The sequence below is a fragment of the Dermacentor silvarum genome, chromosome 8, assembly GCF_013339745.2.
Source record: "Dermacentor silvarum isolate Dsil-2018 chromosome 8, BIME_Dsil_1.4, whole genome shotgun sequence".
In the NCBI taxonomy this organism is placed as follows: domain Eukaryota; kingdom Metazoa; phylum Arthropoda; class Arachnida; order Ixodida; family Ixodidae; genus Dermacentor; species Dermacentor silvarum.
Window position 1 is genome coordinate 43,319,389 of NC_051161.1, and position 20,790 is coordinate 43,340,178.

The window sequence follows — 20,790 nt, forward strand, 5'->3', positions numbered from 1 at the left end:
CCTTCAGTAATGTGGAAAGTTGGGCAAGTTGGAGATTAATCACCATACCCTGTTGGTGAAGTAGTGCACAGACCAGGACAAGGCGGGGAGATAAAAGAATACACGACACTGGCGGCACTCGCAACTACTTTATTTCAGAACAAACACTTCATATTTATATATACCTGCGCACCCTCAGACGTCAAAGATATGCAAGGCATGATTCAAAGCACTTTCCAAATCGCATACCCGCGCGCACTCGGGCGTCAAAGATAGGCAACATATCTTGCACGATGTGCAATCTTATCCTAATTGTTGCACCCCTAACAAATTTATTTTTAAAATTTTATTCTAGTACCCTTCCAAAAAGACGACCTCACGATGGCTCCGAAGAACAGATAGATGGTTGACAGATACAATCCTCTTTTCTCTTGTAAATGTGAAAAGCTTCTACTATTTCCCTGGTCAGCTGATCCTTATGGTGCGAAAGAACTGTAGTGTCATTGAAAAGCGGTAAGCATCCATACTGTGAACAATGCCCTTTAATGTGGGAATGAATGCTTTCCCCCAGTGACCTTTTGTGTTCCAAAAGTCGTGCATTCCCACACCGACCCGTTTGGTCAATGTATACTTTTCCGCAAGATGCGGGTAAACAGTATACAATGGACGATCTGCACTTGACGAATTCTTTGGTATGCTTCACGTTGCACCTCTATCTATTTACTTTTATTTTTGATGAAACTCTACGATCCTGTCCGGCACATATTCCACCAAGTTCGTTAGGTGATGAAAAAAACTGCTCGTAGACCATACCTGCTACGTACGTCTTTTCCTTTTTTTTTTAGGTCATGCGCAATCTTGTGCGCATGTGGTATTGAGAATTTTTCTGCTGCCATTCTTTTTTCTATTAGGCTCCTTCTGAAAGACATTGCGCACAAAGCGAATCAACTTATAAGCCGATCTACCCAGCCCATGTTTGTCGTAACCTACGTTGCTTAGCTTGATAACTTGTTGGCTGAAGCTCTCCTTTATTTTTTCCGGGCTTTTAAAAAAATACCTTAGCCGTACACTGATTTAGTGTCGCTGTTTAGAGTGCCTTTAACTCGTAGTATGTGCACTGTATATTGAACGACATACCTGTAATGTTCTATAACGAACTGCAGTTATCGGCATTACGCAGGCAACAGGTCGGTATTATGTGGCTGCTGAGCCTTCGTTTTGTTCACGCTGTGCGCACAGTCACCGATTTTGCAAGCACAGCTGCCTTACATCGCTCTTCTTCAGCTTCCAAAGACTGTAAGCATGCTTACGGATGCAACAAACTTGCATTAGGCCTGCAAAATAGGCATCGACTGGTAGCGTCAGAGGCCACCAAAAGCTTAAACGGAGCTGTGGAAAGCTACTGGACTAAGGATAAGAAAGAGCGGTGTGACAAATTACCATTAGCAATGGCGCTTGCCGACTCAGCAACTAGTAGTAGCTCGTTAGTGAGTCGAGAACATCGTCGGTTCTGCGTACAATAAGCGGTTCTGAGAAGTCGTCGGTTCTGAGTATAATAAGCATAAATCAGTGTCAGTCCTGCGGATACGACGTCAAACTCGCATTGTTATTACAATTTTTAGAGCGTTGTAATGTGCGTATTAAGTGTTGCAAAGTAGTTTGAGGACTCGATCACTGTCGTTATCCGAAAAGATTGCAATAATACAGAAAGTCTATAAGAAAGCAAGCACGTCATGGCTAGAGAAGTCATAACGCCCGAGTATTTACTGACGCATTATTCTCGGAACGGCTGCCGCGTCAAATGTTCTTGCCCAAAGCTTAAAACAAAGTCCTCGCGAGGACTCTTTGTGTATGCTGCTATAAGGAGGTGCCAATTCGCAAAGATTTTCGTTCATACGTGAGCTCTGATTTCGGGCGGCGGCATTCGCTAATCATGTGTCCAGCACTGAGGATTGGCATCATTTGCTCTAACGAAAAATTCTAGCATTCGAGCTTTTTTTTTTTTTTTCATAAATGTGCAGTTTCTCGTCTAACCAATCAACTTTATTGGAAACAAGCAGCAATGGGCGGTTAAAAAAAGAAGGAGAGAAGGAAATTAAAGATATTAGGCAGGAATGTGCCCGATTGGCTACCCTGCGCTTGAATAAGGGTCAAATGTAAACAAGAGAGGGACACGATGGGCAGTTATAATATACTTGCACAACGGGCACGCCTAAGCGTTCCTTACACTTTCATAAGCGGTCCAAGAGCACTATGGCCTTCCCGAAGCGCAGCAACACTCAATCAGCCTTCTGCATTTCTGCATGCATACGTTATGCGGCCAGGATGCAATGGTATTTTTGTATGTGAACAATCTATGGCCACATAGCCGACTTCAATTATAGCGCTAAGAAACACTGTCTGCTCGTCGTAGAAAATGCAGCGACGTAGAAAGTGTCCAACAGCCTCCCTGCAAACATTAAACCTAACCAAGAACTCGTTCCCTACATATTACTACGGAGCATCGTGAAAATCATCGGAAACGCACAATTTTTTTAGCAATCTTCATAAGCACAGAAAACCGCGGGCGAGTCAGAATATTTTCACGCTGTCACTGGCACGAAAATTTCATAGGGGCATCAAGAGAGCTCTCTTTCGACTGTAAGTTCATTTTTTTTTTAAACCTGACCTTCAACTGGCCACGCGTGTACCTAAATCTTTGGTTTTCATATGGAAAATGAAGCGCTTAAAGTAATGTCATAGCAATCGCGGAGACGTCACTTTGAGCGCCTCACGCTATAGGCCTTAGCTTAAGTTCAAGCCGATTGTGGAGCTAAAAACTAACAATTTTCCCGGGTGGATGTGAATTAGTAACCAGTGAATGCCTAACACTGTGAAACCGACCAATATTCTGCGCATGCAGGCATTCTAACGAACATCTGACCAAAATATTGATCACTTCCCTCTCTCCAACTGCTTAGCACGTGTTGTAGTAATCCGTCATGCACTGCCGACGGTAGCGAGACGTGATGCCTCGCGAAAACATCAGCAAAGTTCGCAAGCAGCTGAGCCTTCCACATTTCCTCACAGCGCGTGCTGAGTGCACCGCGTACGTATAGGTCCCTTGTCATAAACAGGATGAAAAAATACAATATGACACCGACTTGAAACATGAGCCAACATGTTTACAACTGCAAACCGAGAAGCGATTCCAGGAACGTGATGATCTTGGCGCAACGAAAATGAGGAGGGTATTCGCCCACACTGCACTTTATGTCATAAGAAATTCACCTGCGCGCCTGCGCGCACCTAACGTATTAACTTCTGTAGCGTGCAATACTGGCGCATGGGATCTATGTAGGTCAGCTATCTTATTCCCACTTTTAAGAGAAAGAGGGAGAGATTTTGAAACGCAAGACCGCACGAGAAGACGAAGATAAAAGGTGACGATGATGTTGATGTGCTCCTGAAAACAAAAAACAATGAAGTGTCCACAACATGTACACCAGGCTTAATAACCAATGCATGTTGATCAGCAAAGTAGAGCAAGTGGGCAGACCAGTATTTCTCGAAATCAAACAACAAATCACGACATAAAGTCCGTATATATAATGAGAGCAAAACATATGTTTTGCTCTCTATCGATAATATATATTATCGGTATACCTACTAAAGATATCTCTGAATCACACAAATACCTTAATGAAATAGCGCGTTATATTGAATGGCTTAATCGATCTTCTTAATTAGGGCTACCCCATTCTTAAAGACTGTGCACAGTCGAACGCCTCTATAAAGAGCTTGGGGCCTCCCAAAATCATTCGTTATACGGGTCACTTCGTTGTAAAGGTAGCCCACCGTACAGCTCACAATAGAACCGGGACAGAATTATTCCTTCGTTATACAGGTCATTTCGTTGTAGAGGCGTTCGCTGAGGCGCTCTGTTGTATGCGCCATCGGATGATCCGGCTTATATAAAACGGAATTTTGAGCAAAAAGGTACCGCCAGTGAGTGTACCTATGTTCTGCATTAAGAAACAGTTAACAACTACATAAAACCACTAAGTATACTGTGGGCTCATAGGTATTGGCAAAAGCGCACATACCTCTTCATGATATTGAGTATGATTCTTCAATTTCTTATATTATACTTCCTCCATTCTTGGGTTATTGAGTGTGTCCCATCTGCCACTGACACACAAGGGGATACAAAAACCTTCAATGCATTTTCGTATGTCTTTGTAGTTCACTTTGCTTACACCTCTCCTCCCAATCCTTCTCGACAAACATCAAACATCGCCTTGCGTCCTCGTGACATTTCTGCGTAGACGTATCGCACTGTGCCTCCGCATGAACTGTTTGCATTTCGGTATAGCTTGTGAACGGTACAGCGCACAGACATAAACATCATACGTGACATTAAAGTTGGTTCCTGTGCGGTGTATAAACCTAAATAATTCAGGACGTTACACGCTGCATCGACTGCGAAAGAAAGCGTTTTTTTTTAATTAGAGATTCAGAGAACTCTGCCGGTGTATATTATGTAAGCGCATGAACTGCTGTTTGCATTTAGGAGTAGGTTGTGATCGGTTTAGTGCCCGAAGTATAAACATTACATGACAATAAAGTTGTGCCCTTGCGGTGCATGAACATAAATATTCAATGAGGTTACACGTTACAGTGAGAGATAAGAGAAAGCTGTTTAATGAGATACAAGGAATTATTCCGGCGTAAATGTAAGCGGATACATGCTACAAGCGCTTGACATAGAATCGAAAATGTGCGTAGGATCTGCGTAATTTGCATGCATCATCTGTCTCTCTGTATTAAATTTAAACGTTTCCAGAAAGCCTCACTTAACCTTGATTCCAACAAGCGATCTGGATTTTCTGTTATTTTTTTTTTACTTGTTCTTCCTTTCTTAATTTTTTTTTCAATAGGTTCACGCCCCTTTCTTGGTTGACCACTTCGTGTCCTTGCTCTGTGTTTGTTCTTTTGTGCGAAACAAGAGTATAATCGGCCGACTTCGGCAATTTATTTGGCTCTAAACTCATTTATTCAGATAGCAGCAGGCTCTCACAGCAAACACCGCCATCTTCTCAACATTTTGAGTGGTTAGTTGACGTTCTACGTGAAAACACGCTACCGCCACAGGGAATAGAGTCTCAACATCACGATGCGTACACTGTCGTCCTCGTCTCCGCGTCCACCACAGTACTGCCTTCTGTGACCTCCGAAATGCTTGCCCAGACGCCACCAATCTTAGAGTCTGTGACCCCGCACTAAACCCCTGAAAAAACTTACGTTTTATTATTACTATCTATTGTTTTTTTTCGTTTCGACACTTACCTGGCCATAAACTTATTTCTTTCCCTCCTTCATTTAACGGCCACGGTGGAACAATGTCTTCAGCCTTCTTCTGCGGCACACACAGGCTCGCTTCCCGGCGGTGCACACGAAACGGTGGAGGCGAACTGCTGAACACGCACGTGTGCTAAGATCTAGTTGCACATTAAAGAACTCTGAAACTCTAGTTCTAGAAATCAAGAAATTTGCTCTAGTACAAGACAAAATGGAGTAGCTGAGGTATTTTCTACTTCAATCTTATCAGAACAACCTATTTACAACACAACATTTACAACTTCAAATGGACAAAATATTCTGGAACTTATACAGTACGGCGCCTCTCACTGTCAAGGTATTGTGTCGGGACGTTAAACCCAATCAGTGAATGAAATAACCAATTAATTCATATAGAAATTTTATTTGTGCTGCCAACAGCCGGGTCAGACGATACTAGACTGTTGCTATATCGTGCAACATCACACATAGAGTCACCTCTTCGAATAGAGTGTCTTCTACGGTCAGCCCTGGTTTTACCCGCTTCCGTACCATTAAGTGTCCTGGTGGTAAGCGGAACAACGCATCTTTCTGACTTCTGAACCTTTCCATGTGCGACATTTCCTTTGACTGATTTTTAAGAAGCTGCAAACCTGGAACAATTTACGCTATCTTATTTTATTCTTGTTGATTGAATCGTCAACTAAAGATTTTACACGGAGGGTTCAAAAAGCAAGCTAACGAGAATCACGCAAGTACTAAAAAAAAAAAAAAACCCTCAGCGGGCCAGAGCAACATGGAATTCGATGAGAACAGCGGCAAGACGCTGAGTCAAGCTGGCCCATGGTTCCAAGCAATCAAGGCAAGGAAAAACAAGAAGTCGCCGAACGAGGAGCGCATAAATGAGGGAGGAAAGCAAGGAAATTCCCAGAACCAGCAAGGAGGACTGAACGCGAGGAGCAACCCGAGAGTGGAATTTCAAGCCAAAAGCAACCAGCAACGGCAGCAAGATCAGGGAAGCCGAACCAACGGCAAGCCACCGCCGCGACGCGCGACGCCGCCGCTGCCAGATAATGATTACAAGGTGGTGTACCGACCAAGAACCGGCATGAAGCTGTCCAGCTGGCCGGACGAGAAGATCACCGAGGGACTTGCAAGGGCAAGTGGCTCCCCTTTCAAAGAATTTTGCGCGAACGTAACCATCCAAACGCAGTGGAAGCAGAACCTGATAATTGCCAGCACCGCAGACGAGGACTACGCACTCAAGCTCGGTTCCATCAACGGCATCGAACTAGGGGCGGCCACATACGAAATGACGCCGTACATCAAACCGCTCCCAGGAACAGTACGTGGAGTCGTGCACGGTATCACTGCGTGTACGACGGAGAAACGACTTGCGGAACTTCTGGCAGCCAACAACTGCGGCATCCTGCATGCGAGGATGCTCGGCAAATCCACCTCAGCAGTTATCACCTTCGAAGGTCCGCACGTCCCTTTCTATGTGAAGGTGGCCAGCTCGTTCACACGTTGCCGCCCATACCGCAGATCGGTACAGTATTGCAAGGCCTGCGGAGAAATCGGCCACCGGCAGGACGTATGCCCCAACCCAGACAAACCTATCTGCAGCCGGTGCGGGATGCAGAACCCACAAGCAGACCATGATTGTCAGTTGCAGTGCAAACTATGCGGACTACCTCACGAGACGGCAAGCAAGGAGTGCGAGAAAAGGCTCAAGCCAAGACCCTCACCCCTGTACGTAAGGGAGAGAAGAAAATCAAGAGGCCGACAGCCATCTATAACAAGGGAGACAAGTTCAAGCTCCTCGGTGTATGGAACAAATAAGCCACAGCAAGAGCAGCAGAAGATCAGCTGGGCGGAAGTGATAGCCAGTTCTAAGTCCACAACCGACCCGTTTCCCTCACTGCCGACACAAGAGCGAAATTCAAGATACGAGGAAACCATCTCCTCCCTCAGAAGGCAAAACGCCGACCTGATGAAGCGGAATGAAGGGCTCATGAAGCGTCTAGAAGAGCAAGAAAGACGTCAGGAGGAACGGGACAGAAGAGCTCAGGCCAGGGAACAAGCCCTGGAGATGAAGCTCCAACATCTCATTGACCAATTGCAGGAGCAGCAGGAACCGACCACAACACCAACGCCGCCGAGGGAACATACTCCCCGATAGAGGACCTAGAATCGGGAATAGAGCCCAAGATGAACAAGGCCCGAACCGAAGACAAGGCCGAACTGAGAAATGAGTTCCGAGCCGAACTGGCTCAAGCCGTCGACACCATAAGTAAATCTGTGGCAGCCACCGTACAAACGCTCCGCCAGGAGATCACCCAGATGGGCAATGAGCTCAGCCAACGCATCTCCATCCTAGAAAAGGACAAAGAGCAGGCAAGAAAAAAGCCAAAATACCCCATCAGAGAAGCCCAGATGAACGAGACTCTGGGAAGCCAAGATGGCGAGTAAGATAGCAAAGAAGAAAGAAGCGACCCAAACCCTCAAAATTTGGCAGTGGAATTGCAGAGGAATAAATCGGAAACGGCAAAACTTGCTTTACCTATGCAACCTACACCAACCTGACGTCGTCGCGTTACAGGAAACAGAAACCAACAATATTACGATACGCGGCTACGAAACGCACATTGCTCCAGGAAGGACCCGGACCGCCGTCCTGATCAAGAAACATCGGAAACATCGATCAAGAAACGTAATAAGGCGAGGCGAGTTCCCTACCATACATGCATGCAATCGAAATTCCGTAATTAATATTACGTTTCGAAGCCAAATTATACATACATAATTTGGAGAAGTATTCCAGGCATCTATTGTGAAGAAGAAGAAAATGAGACGGTTTGCGTTTGAACTGGTTATACGGCCTACTTCGGGTTTTTCGCAAAGAGGGGTGCTGAATTTTTTTTTTATATGCAACTTTATCTTTAACTACCCCTTTAACATCAATGCATTGCACGTCAAAAAAACATAGACAGGACCATACATAAAAAGGTCGACTTCTTGAATATACTTACAATAATGCCGCCGGACATGTATTACATTTAGTCTAAACCATGTGCCCGACCCAAAGCCTTTCTTCCAGTCGCCTCGCATTGTTGTACGAGTATTTCGCAATTTTCGGCTTTCTCACGTAACACGTCCCATCCTTCTGCATTCATTTATAAAGACGCTTGTGACTACACCTATCGCTGAAGGTCTCGCATTCTTCGAAAAAGGGCATCCGGAAACACACACACACGCGCGCGAAAAGAAATCGGGAAAAGAAAGAAAACTTCTTGCTTCTTCTTAAAACGGACGCATTTCTTTATGTTCTCTACGATGTATGCCTCTCAGCTACCTTTACCTTTAGTGACAGTAGCTTTACCTTTAAGACAGTACCTTTAGTGCGGATGAGTTAAGGGAAACAATGACTGCAAGCGACACGCTGTCGCTTTCGTACCACCAAGTTACAACCTAACCAACCAATAACTATCCACTTCATATGCGGATAGTTAATGCTAAGCTAGTCCGCAGCAAACGCGCGATAGTATAAATCTGCCGCGAAAGGAGCAGTGTCGCCAAGAAAGATAACACCAAGATTTTGTATAATAGTGCACTGCTTTCCTGATATAAACGATGACGTTGGTCCCCTCGACAGGCTGGGCTACTTCTTTTACAGCTAGGCTCGTACATGCGCGACACAAGCCTTTAATTTGCGTAGCAAACAACACTTATAATCCCCGACGTCATGTGCGCTATTAGACGATGTATTAAATTTTATAATTCTGCCTTCGTGCGAGGTTTCGGAGAGAACGAGCTACGGCGACCTACACGCAAACAAACGCGTGCGCCATCTTTCCAAGTCGTGTGACCTTGTAGTCCTGACAATGGGATGAGGTACTTCGTGACTAACCGTGAAACATCCTTGGGTTATGAGCTATAGTATTCGTTATTCTTAAAGAAGCGGGTGTCCTGTATTCTTCAAATGTCATGTTCGTTTTGTCCTAGTGCTCGTTCTTCACTTGAAACAATGTACTGTGTGTGTGTGTGTGTGTGTGTGTGTGCGTGTGTGCGTGTGCGCGTGTGCGCGCGCGCGTGTGTGTGTGTGTGTGTGTGTGTGTGTGTGTGTGTGTGGTGTGGTGTGTGGGTGTGGTGTGTGTGTGTGTGTGTGTGTGTGTGTGTGTGTGGTGTGGTGTGTGTGTGTGTGTGTGTGTGTGTGTGTGTGTGTGTGTGTTTTACATAACATGAAATGAATACCCCAGTAGGATGTTCTAATCTACTTCCAGTCCACAACCGAACCGATGTTCTAATCTACTTCCAAAGCACATAATTCCAACGGTTGTGTGCTTTGGCAGGTGATGGTGACAGTATGGTCACCTAGCTTCAAGAGGGGTTTGGTGGCAATCACTCCGCATGAGCGAATTAATACTCCGAGATCAGAAAGGCCTCTTGCGATGCATCTTATAAGAATAGTCTCCCGCTTAATTCTGAGCAGAAAGATCTGCCAATCTGTCGGTCGCTTCCGTCTCGCCTTCATCTTCACACTGAAATGCGAGAAGCTCTCCCCTACAGCCTCGCGTTACTTGCCGAGTTTCGAGGCATCACGGGATCGCTCACTGGCACACGCTTACACAATGGCGCACAGGATCGACCTCGAGCGAATTTACCAACACGATAGTATCCGTTAGCTGGGATCAGTATCTGTGGGAGCGCTCCGTCTTTTGTCTGGGGTACCAAGAGCCTGAAACGACACTTATGGGCCGCTCGAGGATCGGCGTGGCATTCGTGAATCCCTATTTATTCCGCATTGAAGTGGCCGAAAGAAGGCGATCAAGCATCTCCCTTTGTGACTGGCCTAGCTACAATGCACCTAGAAACGAGTTTTCGACCACGCTATAGGTAGGCTATACACTCACCCCTTGTTCTAGGAAAACAGACTCCTCGAACACCGGTTCACGCCGATCTCAACAAAGGTTTTGAACGTGTTTCTCCGTTTCGTGGCATGCAAAATGAGCGACAGAATTTAACTGTTGTCGCGCGCTGCATGGCGTGTTATGTGCACAGTTCTTCTCGTGCCTTTTACCTCAACCCTATCATCCTTGATTCCATTTGCCCTCTTTATCCCAGCACAGTTTAGCCAGCTGGTCCTTACAGTGGCTAACCTCCCCGTCCTTCCTTCTCTTTTATCTCTCCTACGACAGGCACCCAGAAGCAGCCATGGACCGTCGAGCGAGCGACGACGGAATTGCCGCGGTCCGACACAAAGACAAACGGAAACGCCGCTCCGGCAGCTGGGTGTGCCCCCGGCGGCGGCGGTGCCGATGGCGAGCTCCAGGAGGACCGTGACTACATGTGCGGCCTGGGAAGCTGCTCCCCGCGGATCATGCAGCGACTCGCCACTCCCAGGGTGTTCTTCATCGTCTACAGCCTCATGGGCGTCCTGCAGGTGATCCCACCTTCATCACGGCATAGCTTACAGACGTAAGAGGCATCGTGAACAGTCGGGCGTTTGACCGGCCAGCCAAAGCAAGTAGTATACTGCGATTGTCGCAGTGGTTTGAGGGCTGCGTCGCGCAGCTTCGGTCATCTGTCAGCAATGAGAAACGAAGCGAGTGGCCAGCGGAACCTCTCAAAGTAAACCGATAACTGACCTCAGCAAAGTTTGGTAATTCTACAGTTCCTTGACGTTACGTGAGGGGGCAATTCTTGCCCTGTGCGGTTCTTCTCGTCCCATTTCGCCAAATCTACCCTGCGGTTATCATGTTGAACTACTGTCAAACGGACTTCTCTGCGGCCTTCTAAACGCTCGTGAAGTCTTAACTAAAAAAAAAAAAGAAGAGTGACAAGGTACGCTAAAGCTCGATTATCCAGAAAGAGAAATATAGAAAAGACAGAGAACATGAGCACTATAAATGAAGAAACACGGCCATGCATGCACGCGGCACTTTCCCACTATGTCGTTAGAGATAATTGTCAATGCTAATTCCGTAGTTTCACAACTGTTTCAAGAAATGTACCTGTCTAAAAAAAAAGAAAGTACTCTGAGAAACATGAACGATGTAAACTGACAGCTGACTCAGTTTCCAAATACGAAATACAACTTTCGCAACATCGAAGTTTTCTCAACATCTCAGCACCTCACGAACGTTTTCACAAGCCGCGCAAAGCATTTTGCACCGTATATATTGCTTTCTCTTCCTTCTTTCTTTTTTTCGAGCTCTCTCCAGTGATCATAAAACTCCTTTGCGATTCGCGTTCACTCGCAGGGCGCGTACAAGACATACTTCGTGGGTACGCTGTCGACCATCGAGAGGCGGTTCGCCATGTCCAGCCAGACGACGGGCATCATCCTGATCGCGGACAACCTGAGCCCCATCATCATCAACATGCTGGCCGGCTACTATGCCAACCGCATTAGCCGGCCCAAGATCATGGGCATCGGAGCGCTCATCGTGGTGCTCAGCTGCTTCCTCAGCATCGTGCCCTACATGATCTACGGGCCGGGACTGCACATACTTTGTGAGGGACACTCTCCGTCATCCCCTCTTACATTTCACCGCATTAGCTATTAGAACGAATTCACACAGCCGTCAAACGCCCCGTCCCGTCACCGTTACGGAACCGGCGTCCTTCAAGAGGCGGCGTTTTCTCGACTGTTTTAGAGCGCAGCTTAGGGGCCCGTGGCTGCGGCTAGCGTCGGCGTCGATAGCGGCGGCGTAACCGAGTGAACGAGCACAGCGAAAGATGAAAGCGAACGCGGATCGCAGCGGGGGTGAAAGACGCGAGGAGGAAAGCGGAGAGGAGGGTGCAGCGGAATCATGAGGCGGAAAGCGGAGGAGAATATGGCGAAAGCGTGAAAAGAAAAGCGTAGTGCGGCGACGATGGCTATACGAGATGGTGCCAGAGTAGCGCGCGTCGTCTGGTAGATTTGTCGGCGGCGGCTGCTGTGAATCGTGCCCACATGTCACCCACGCGCTGGCTCTCGCGATCTCGAGATTAGCGAGGCAGTCGCGCCACGCACGAGACAGATTGTCCGCGCCAGCCAATATATCGCGAAATGAAAACACATATACAGCTGCGCTCAAATTTCGCATTAGGGCGTATCGTCATCATCGGTGAATTTTTTTCCTTAAAAATAACACGCCGGTGACGTTTACCGATATTCTTCACGTCGCCGGCGTCCCATTTTTGAGGAGAAACCGGCAAGTAAGCGCTGTCTCATGACGAACGCCGGTGCTGTCATGGTGACGGGACGACCGGGGCGTTTGACGGCTGTGTGAATCAGGCTTTAGGGGGACCTTAATTGCGGATTCGCGGCGTACGATATCAACGTAGGCCGTCGATGTAGTACTGCGCCACTGTAGTTATCACCATCGCCGTGCCGTCATGCCAACAATAAACAAATGTGAGGAAACTGTGGAGCCCGACGCGCTATAGCCAACTTGCATCCGTCACTTCCATCGACAAACAAAACACGAACGCCAGCGCTGACGAATATGAACACACAAAGAAAATGTCGGTGAATTGCATGCCGTGCCAAACACGGCATGCAATTGAAAGCGTAAGATCCGAAGTACACGAGGTCTCTCACATAGCGATTTCTGGATGTTGTGCCTTATACATGCGCATTAGTTACCAGTGTGTCAAATATAGACACTAAGTCTGTCAATGGAAACTGTATAACGTCCATAGTTGGCAAAATACTAACGTTCCTTTTACCAACTCATCCGAAGATACTTTTACGGGACTGCCGAATCAACAACTAAAGCATGTGAATCATCACTCAAAGGAAGCATGTTCATGGAGTATGGTTTTCTTTCTACATCTACAAGTTTCTTTAGTAACGTCGTAGGCTTAGCGGGTTACGGATTGACATGTGTTCTAATATAATCTAGTCTTGTTTTACCCGGAAAAAACATGTAGAACTTCTCTTCCTCGCAAATCGCAGCGAACACGGCGCATGCACTGGGGGCCCGACGGCGCAGTCCCGACAGCCTGTTGTGCAACTCTGCTATGACTGGACACCGTGAATGCGGGGGCCCGTCCATGGCGGACAGCTACACGCCGTTTGCGCTCTTCTTCGCCGCCAACTTTATGAACGGCTTCGGCGCGTCCACGTTCTTCATCGCGGGCAGCACCTACATGGACGACAACATACGCAAGAAGAACTCACCCCTGTACTTCGGTGAGCCCAACCAACAGCTCTATTCCCCGCGAATCGTACAGTTCATGAGTGCGGGAAAGAGGGGGGAAATAAACTATAGGGCACATTGCTTATTGCCGAGAGGCACTCAATGTCAATTAAAATGCACCAGCAACTGGCACTTAGAGGCTCGCACCGCTAAACAGGATGTATTAATGCATTCAGAACCAGGATGGTGCTCTGCAAGAGCTCCTCGAAAGTAACCCGTAAAAATCTTTCGAAAATCTCGCAGAAGTATCACAGAATTCTCGCAGTGACCTGGCAGACACGACTGCCCCATAAATCACACCCGAATAAAAAATAACCAAGTAAAGCATGAAAGTATATAAACGAGCTAAAATCATTTCGGAAAGAGTAACGACTGATAAACTGATCATGTCTTTTGTAGTACTGCCTTTTCAAATATTACTTGACGCGCTATGGAAAAAGCATCTGTGGCTAGATCAGTAAACAGTGTGAAAAGATGACAGCCGATCAATTCATTGCTGTATATTTGACATTAAGGTGATACAACCACATGTAACGCCTCTCCATTGCGGCCATTTCCAACTACGCCACGATGAAGTAGCAATCGAGGGCAAATGCCGTTGATCGCAGACTAATGCGTTACTCATTTTGGCCAGTTGAAATTCCGAATCCATGGCAGATACTTAGCGTATGAACATGACTAAGGTCTGTGTTCTCGGTCTTTCACTTTCAAAGTCACTTTCACTTCTGCATGCACCAGCACCTTTGGTCACAGGCGGAAAGCAACGTCCGCCTAAAGACGGTTAGTCGCTTACATTGGATTACATTACACTCGCATTTGAATGGCAATGTGATATTGTTGGGAAACTTGACCAAGCTACATTTGTAGGCTTTCCGTACACGGAAACGACCCAAGCACGCGGACATAGCAAGAAATTAGCCACGCCACTTGAACGTACGTTCGGCGAGCGCCTAGATTTCGGAGCGAGTTTCAAGAGTGGTGTCTTGCTCCTTTTTTTACCAGTCTGGCCTTATTCATTGTTTCTCTCATCTGCGCACATTTAACTCTTTTGGATGCTCTGTGTGATCTTATGTGCAAATTAAACAAAACGAGCTTCTTTTATGTGCAGGTATGGGATTTGCCTTCAGACTGCTCGGCCCCGTGGTGGGATTCGTGACAGCCGGGGTATGCCTGCGCTTTTACGAAGATCCTTTCCGTGAGTACTCCATGAAGTCCTATCCTCTAGCTTATTAACCTTTTTTTCTGCGCACTAATATCAGCTGTGACGCACTTGCAGCCACACGATGAAACTGCGCAGCATAGTGCAGATAATATTTCGTGTCATGGTAAGAGTTATGGTAACACTTACAATGACTCTCCCAACGAAACACAGTCAAAGGCGTTTTGTTTTTCTTATTTTTGTCTACAGGTGCGTTAGCTGGCTACAATGTAATAAATAAACGTAATACGGAGCAGCAGTCCATGGTGGGTGGGGGAGGGGCGGGGAGAGGTATTTTGTAAGTGTCCGCCTAGTGGACACACAGAATACCCCCACTGGTTCCTCGAAAGAGAAAGAACAAAGCAAAGTAAGGCTGCGTCAAACGTTTATCCAGCAGTTGGGGTTGCTTGAATGCAGTAGTTGTGCTTTCTGGACCGCTAGGAGGCTCCAATGCATTCCTTCGTAGAAGTATTCAGCCCCTATCAACATATCGTCGATACACAAAGAGGAAGTAAATGTATGTTGCACGTGAACTATCTGCGCAGACGATCCAGGCATCTCACCGAAGGATCCCCGTTGGGTGGGCGCCTGGTGGATGGGCTACATACTGTTTGCCGTCGGCCTCACCGTGGTCGCCTTACCTATGATGATGTTCCCACGCATCCTACCCGCCGGCAAGAACTACAAAGTGAACCGCATGCAGAGGTTGTCCGTGGTGAAGGCGAACAAGACCTCCAAGTGTGCCGAAGGGACGGGCCACCATGGCATCAGCATCGCCATGATCAAAGGTTATTGTTATAAACATTTATTACAGTTAAACGGGCTGAATCACAGGTGTATCGATCAGGCCACCAAGGATGAGAACGAGAGCTTAGTTAGGTCATGGCTTTATGGTGGCTTTGGAGTAATAGGTGGGATATGGGAGGTTTGGAAGTGACCTAGAAGTGGTCTAGAAGTGGTTTAGAAGTGAATTACAGGATAGCATGTCAGGATACTTAGGATAGTGGCCGTGGTTATAGCCGTTGTAGACTGGGAGATTTGCTAGGCGATCACAGTGACTGAAGTGGTTACAACACAAAACTATCCTGATGTCGATGTCGACAGCTGTGGCAATTCAGCGGCACACGACAAGTCTACTTCTCATTACCTGCACTGACCTCCAGGATGTCCTAGTTGACTTTGTGGTTATATGACGAGTTTCTCAGCTGATTGGGGTCTGTGTGAAAATATCACTGCTAGAAAAAAAATGGTAAATGAAAAAGGCCATACGAGCTGGGGTCGACGCTAAGGCCTCATGATTACGAGTTGTACGCGCGCTAAACTTACCAATCCACAAGGGCACGGACGGCAGCACGTGCTTCTATTAGAAGAATGGTGCATCGAGTTGACCGAACTAGGGAACTGCAACAAATCATCAGTGACAACATCGACGGATGAGGTAGTTCAGCATACTATCCGTTAAAATAGTCCCTAGCCCGAACCGCTTGCAGGAAGGCCAGGCAATGACTGGACACTAATAAGTATAACGGCTCTATAGTCTCAAGCACCATTTTGATTGTGTGCGCTGATATTATCAAAGGTCTGGAAATTTTGCACTTTGAAACCAGAAAAAGCCGTAAACTGCAACAGTACCTCATAACATAGTGGGTCGGTTTTGGCTGCAAGCCCGCCGTACCTCAGGAGTGCATACAGCGGCTACTAGATGAGAGCGAAAAGTGAGTGCGCTTGCGTAATACCTGCAAACTTTCTTCCATACCACTTCTTTTCTCTATTCTGCAGACATCATGGTTATCGTGAAGCGGTTGGTCCGTAACCCGATCTTCATGCTCCACACAACTGGCCTGATATTCGTCTTGCTCGCCACAGCCGGCTATGGCACATCGTTCAGCAAATACGTCGAGTTCCAGTTTAGACAATCGGCGTCCAAGGCCAACTATTACACAGGTAAGCCGGGAAAGTTAGCTGACTTTGTGTGTTTCCATTCAAGGAGGTGATGACTTCTGAAAAAAAAAAAAAAACGTATAGACCCTGTGGCAGAGACAGTTGGCTGGAAATGCACGAGAAAATGACACCACAAATGCGGTGGTGATTTTTGCTGGTAGTTGTGCGCACGTTGTCTTTCTAATACTGCGTATTGAAAGCCGCAATACTCACACAAGACAAACCAGGAGTACCTATGAAGCACCAGCTTCATGTTTCCCGCCCATTGCAAGATCCAACCCCTGTCTCCAGTTGCTATAATCAAGGAAACGGTACCGTGCCACATCCCATTTCTTTTTTAATAAGAATATTTTTTTGCTCTCTATTTGACATTAGCGCAAGTTAAGGTGGCATACGGGGGTAAAGATGCCGTTTTATAAGCGTAAGGACCTTTTAAAATAGAGACCATGCATATGTCACAGATCTGTGGCATATCCAGGGGGTGTAACAACGGGCCTTATAATACAGAAAATATATATGCCATGGATGGAAGAGCATCCGCAATCATCACAGAGCAATAAAAGAAACACGGACCTCCTTCTCGTCTTTCTGATCTAGGGGCGGCCAAAGTGATGACGACATTGGTCGGAATCGTAACCGGCGGCGTCGTCATACACCGGTTCCGGCCAGGTCCGCGCGTTGTGGCCGGCTACTCGGCATTCGTGGAGCTGACCATGGTAGCAGGCTTCGTAGCCATGATGTTCATCGGCTGCGAGAGCCCCAACATTGCCGGAGTCGAACCCGGCAGAAACATCAGCGCGTGAGTCATTCATCTATGTATCCACGTGAATGTAAAACTCCAAGCATTCGTGCTACTGCACAGCTACAAAGCTGCAATATGTCGTATATGTCAGTTTCCTTGCATGAAGACAACGCTTTCTCACAGGGTGTTCTCGACAAACAGCACCATCTTAAGAGACGTGCCGTTGACCAAGAGTATTTCTAACTTTGTTTAATTCAGTTAACCTTCTTTCTTTTTTTTTCTGTGAGTGTGTGTTTACCTTCTCGTTCTCTTCATGCCCATTCAAAAACCCCATCTTAAGTAGCAAGCCATGCATATAGCAGGGCTTACACCTTTAGTTTTTATTAAGCCCTTGCTCTCTCTCAAAAACAAAGCAAAACATGGTGCTAAAAAGAAGCCCTTGTGTGCTGGGTCCAGGGCGTCTTTGAATGTTCACAGCAAGGAGCAAACAGGACAAAACGGGGAAAGTCGTCGGGCGCTGATTCTCACATTTTACACATACCGAAAAAACGTACGAGTGTTCTGGTTACAGGACATCGCTGCTGGACAAGTGCAACGTGGATTGCAATTGCAACACCCAGATATACGAGCCGGTGTGCTCGAGCAACAAAATTACCAGCTACTTCTCACCGTGCCATGCCGGCTGCAAAAGCGTGGGAATATCATCGACGAACATGACGGTAAATATGTCCTCCAACGTGAAGATCTTCAAACTATGACTACGAGTGTAATTTGTAGCTGAGCTCCAAGCTCTTAGAAGGGGGCATTGGGCGCAGCTGAATTGAAGCGCTTCTATAAGCAACTGGCAGAGAGGAAAGCGAGTCATGGAATAGAGGAGAGTGGCTCGATGTCTTGTTCCTCGGGTAGCTCAACAAATCCATCATTGTCAGGCAGCGCTCTGTTATATCTTGCTACCATCCCATCCTCGCACAGTTTAGCTTCTGGTCGGTATCGGAGTCTTTCTCAAAAGGGGAGAGACCGAGCGTGAGAAGAAATATCTATTTTAAAAATGTCCGCTTCGGCGGTAACGTGACATGACCACTCATTCCCCAGCACGATGATCTGTAGGTGTTGCACCAAGAGTGGTCATAGTTTGTACAGAAGACATCAGTAGTCCTTCAAAACAACCAAGTCAATGCCCTAGTTCACAACTAACAGATGATGCAAATAGTTGTATTTGAGTGGTCCCGCCCGAGTATATTCCCACATCGTGTCGGAAGGAATAGACGCAGAGAGAAAAATAGATGGCCGTCTGGATAGCCTGTATTCACGTGGCTATATCGGCTTTTAGGCAGTGAGGGCGAAATATCAGTCAGCAAATTATTTCTGTTCCCATTTGTGCACTTGCGCAACACTGCTCTCGTCTGCTTTGCAGATATACAAGGACTGCAGCTGCATCGTGGGAGGTGACCACGGAGCGGACGACTCCTACGTGACGTCTGGGCTTTGTGGCTCCACGTGTCAGCAGTTGGGCCTCTTCTTGGGCATCGTGATCGCCGGCCAATTCCTGGGCTCCACAGGTCGTGTAGGGGGCCTACTCATCTTCCTCAGGTGCGCAAAGTTGTTCGTCTGTGCGTTACACAGTGGAACTACTGTGGCAAATACCGAAACCCTATTTTTGTTGCCCGGAGAACTCGATTAATGTTTTTTGTAGCACACTACAAGCAATTACCGGCGAACGGCGAGCTCTTGACGTACATTTCCGTGACGCAAAGATCGGGACGCATGCCCGTGTGGTATAGCATCTGCTCGGCGCCGTCTCGAACAAGCAGTCACTGTAAGCACTTTCAATGTAAATCCAACGCACTGTTGGCGCGTTTTAGGCAAGAAAGACGTGGGCTATACTCTTTAAAGCGAAGCTTTCTTAGCGAACCGTCTCCAACTTTCCTGACTGGCTGATACTGTCTCGCGTATACCACGTGCGCGCGAGACCACGTTGGTACACCGAGTGCATGTGGGCGTGCACCAGTTTCCATGAGGCCTTGACGCAGTAATGAAACGGTGAAGAACACGAACTATTCAACCTTAAATTGTGAACGGTGTGGCGCATAAACATAAACATGGCATCACATTAATGTTGCCACCGCTGGTGCGATGCATAAACATAAACATTGCACAAGACTTCCACGTTGCATAGATGACGATAAAGACAACTGTATGCATTGCATTTCATTTTATGTCATTGAAGACTTCAGAAACCGCTTCACGAAAGTTTAGATTCACAGAGATTCCAACATGTGCTTTGAATCGGTATATTTTTTCTTTTTAAATATCGCACACATTCCGAGAATGTCAAGGAACGTATGTTATTTAAAGTTTTTCTCTCTTTTAAACCTTATAAGAACTGACTACTTTCTGTATGCGCGTCCTAACCATAGCGCAAATGATGTCATGAGGACGTTTCAGTACTGTGGCGGATTCTGGCACTGCAGATGACGAACACAACCAAACCCGATCTTTCAGTACATCGGAATGAAGAGGGAATAGTGCGATGGGGCCTTACCAAGCTGCCGACTCAATCGAGGTTCGAAGTACCCTGAAATAAAATCGGTTGCTTGTTCTGCCTCAGGACGCACGCATCGCTCGTGTCTTGTCTTTTCCAGCCACGCTATCGCGTCCACCCCTCGCAACAGTACAGGGTTGCTATTCAAGCGTTACCGCCTCTAGCATGCGTCATCTACGCGTGCACAGCGCACACTAAGAGGCGTGCGTTGATGCTACTAGGCAAGGTTGGTTAAAGCCTATTTTCAAAGCTGTTAAAAGCTAGGAGGTAGCACTAGAATACTAACAGTACGCTAACGAGCTCTCCTACGGCGTGTCTCGCATCACCGTACACTAGATGTACCCATATCCACTACATTTACCCAAAAACGCCCAGAGTATCATTTATGATATGTTGATTTTTATTCCTCAAAATTGATATGTACACACGGTAAACTTAAGGCGAAGCCTGTATAAGCGTTTCTGATAACATGGAACAAGAGTTGTGTAGTCAACAAACCAATTACTAATTAATTATCATATTAACTTCAAACTCAAATAACATTTTGTTTCGTACAAACATTACACTCTTCGTGGTCAAAAATAAAGGAGGACACTTTTGAGTTCTCCTTGATGTGGAATAGTGTTTGGGTTTCAGCAATCTGCCTCCATTCGATATTGCAGGTGCGTAGACCCCATTGACAAGAGTATGGCAATGGGGACCACCGGTTCTCTCCTACATATGCTTGGTAAGAAAAGCAGTTTTTCTCATCTATTCTCAGTAGAAGCGGTGCATTTAGGTATAAAATGTTTAAGGGGATCATCTGTTGGTTCCGTGCACGGTGCATTGTGTAAAACTGTAAACTACTATAAATCTTCACCCCACCCCTTTTTTCTTTGTT

General features: G+C 46.7%; 1 protein-coding gene across 4 annotated transcripts in view; it reads left to right on the forward strand.

Moving 5' to 3' along the window:
* LOC119461102 (solute carrier organic anion transporter family member 74D) overlaps nucleotides 1-20,790 on the forward strand; it is a 72,139-nt gene that overhangs the window by 45,679 nt on the left and 5,670 nt on the right. For 3 of the 4 annotated variants that reach the window (XM_037722288.2, XM_049655187.1, XM_037722287.2), the window contains 10 exons: nucleotides 10,497-10,741; nucleotides 11,562-11,814; nucleotides 13,244-13,480; nucleotides 14,596-14,682; nucleotides 15,231-15,473; nucleotides 16,465-16,629; nucleotides 17,224-17,425; nucleotides 17,940-18,087; nucleotides 18,783-18,958; nucleotides 20,573-20,637. In XM_037722288.2, the coding sequence (XP_037578216.1) occupies nucleotides 10,497-10,741; nucleotides 11,562-11,814; nucleotides 13,244-13,480; nucleotides 14,596-14,682; nucleotides 15,231-15,473; nucleotides 16,465-16,629; nucleotides 17,224-17,425; nucleotides 17,940-18,087; nucleotides 18,783-18,958; nucleotides 20,573-20,637 (1,821 nt within the window). The other variant, XM_049655188.1, reaches the window with a different exon arrangement.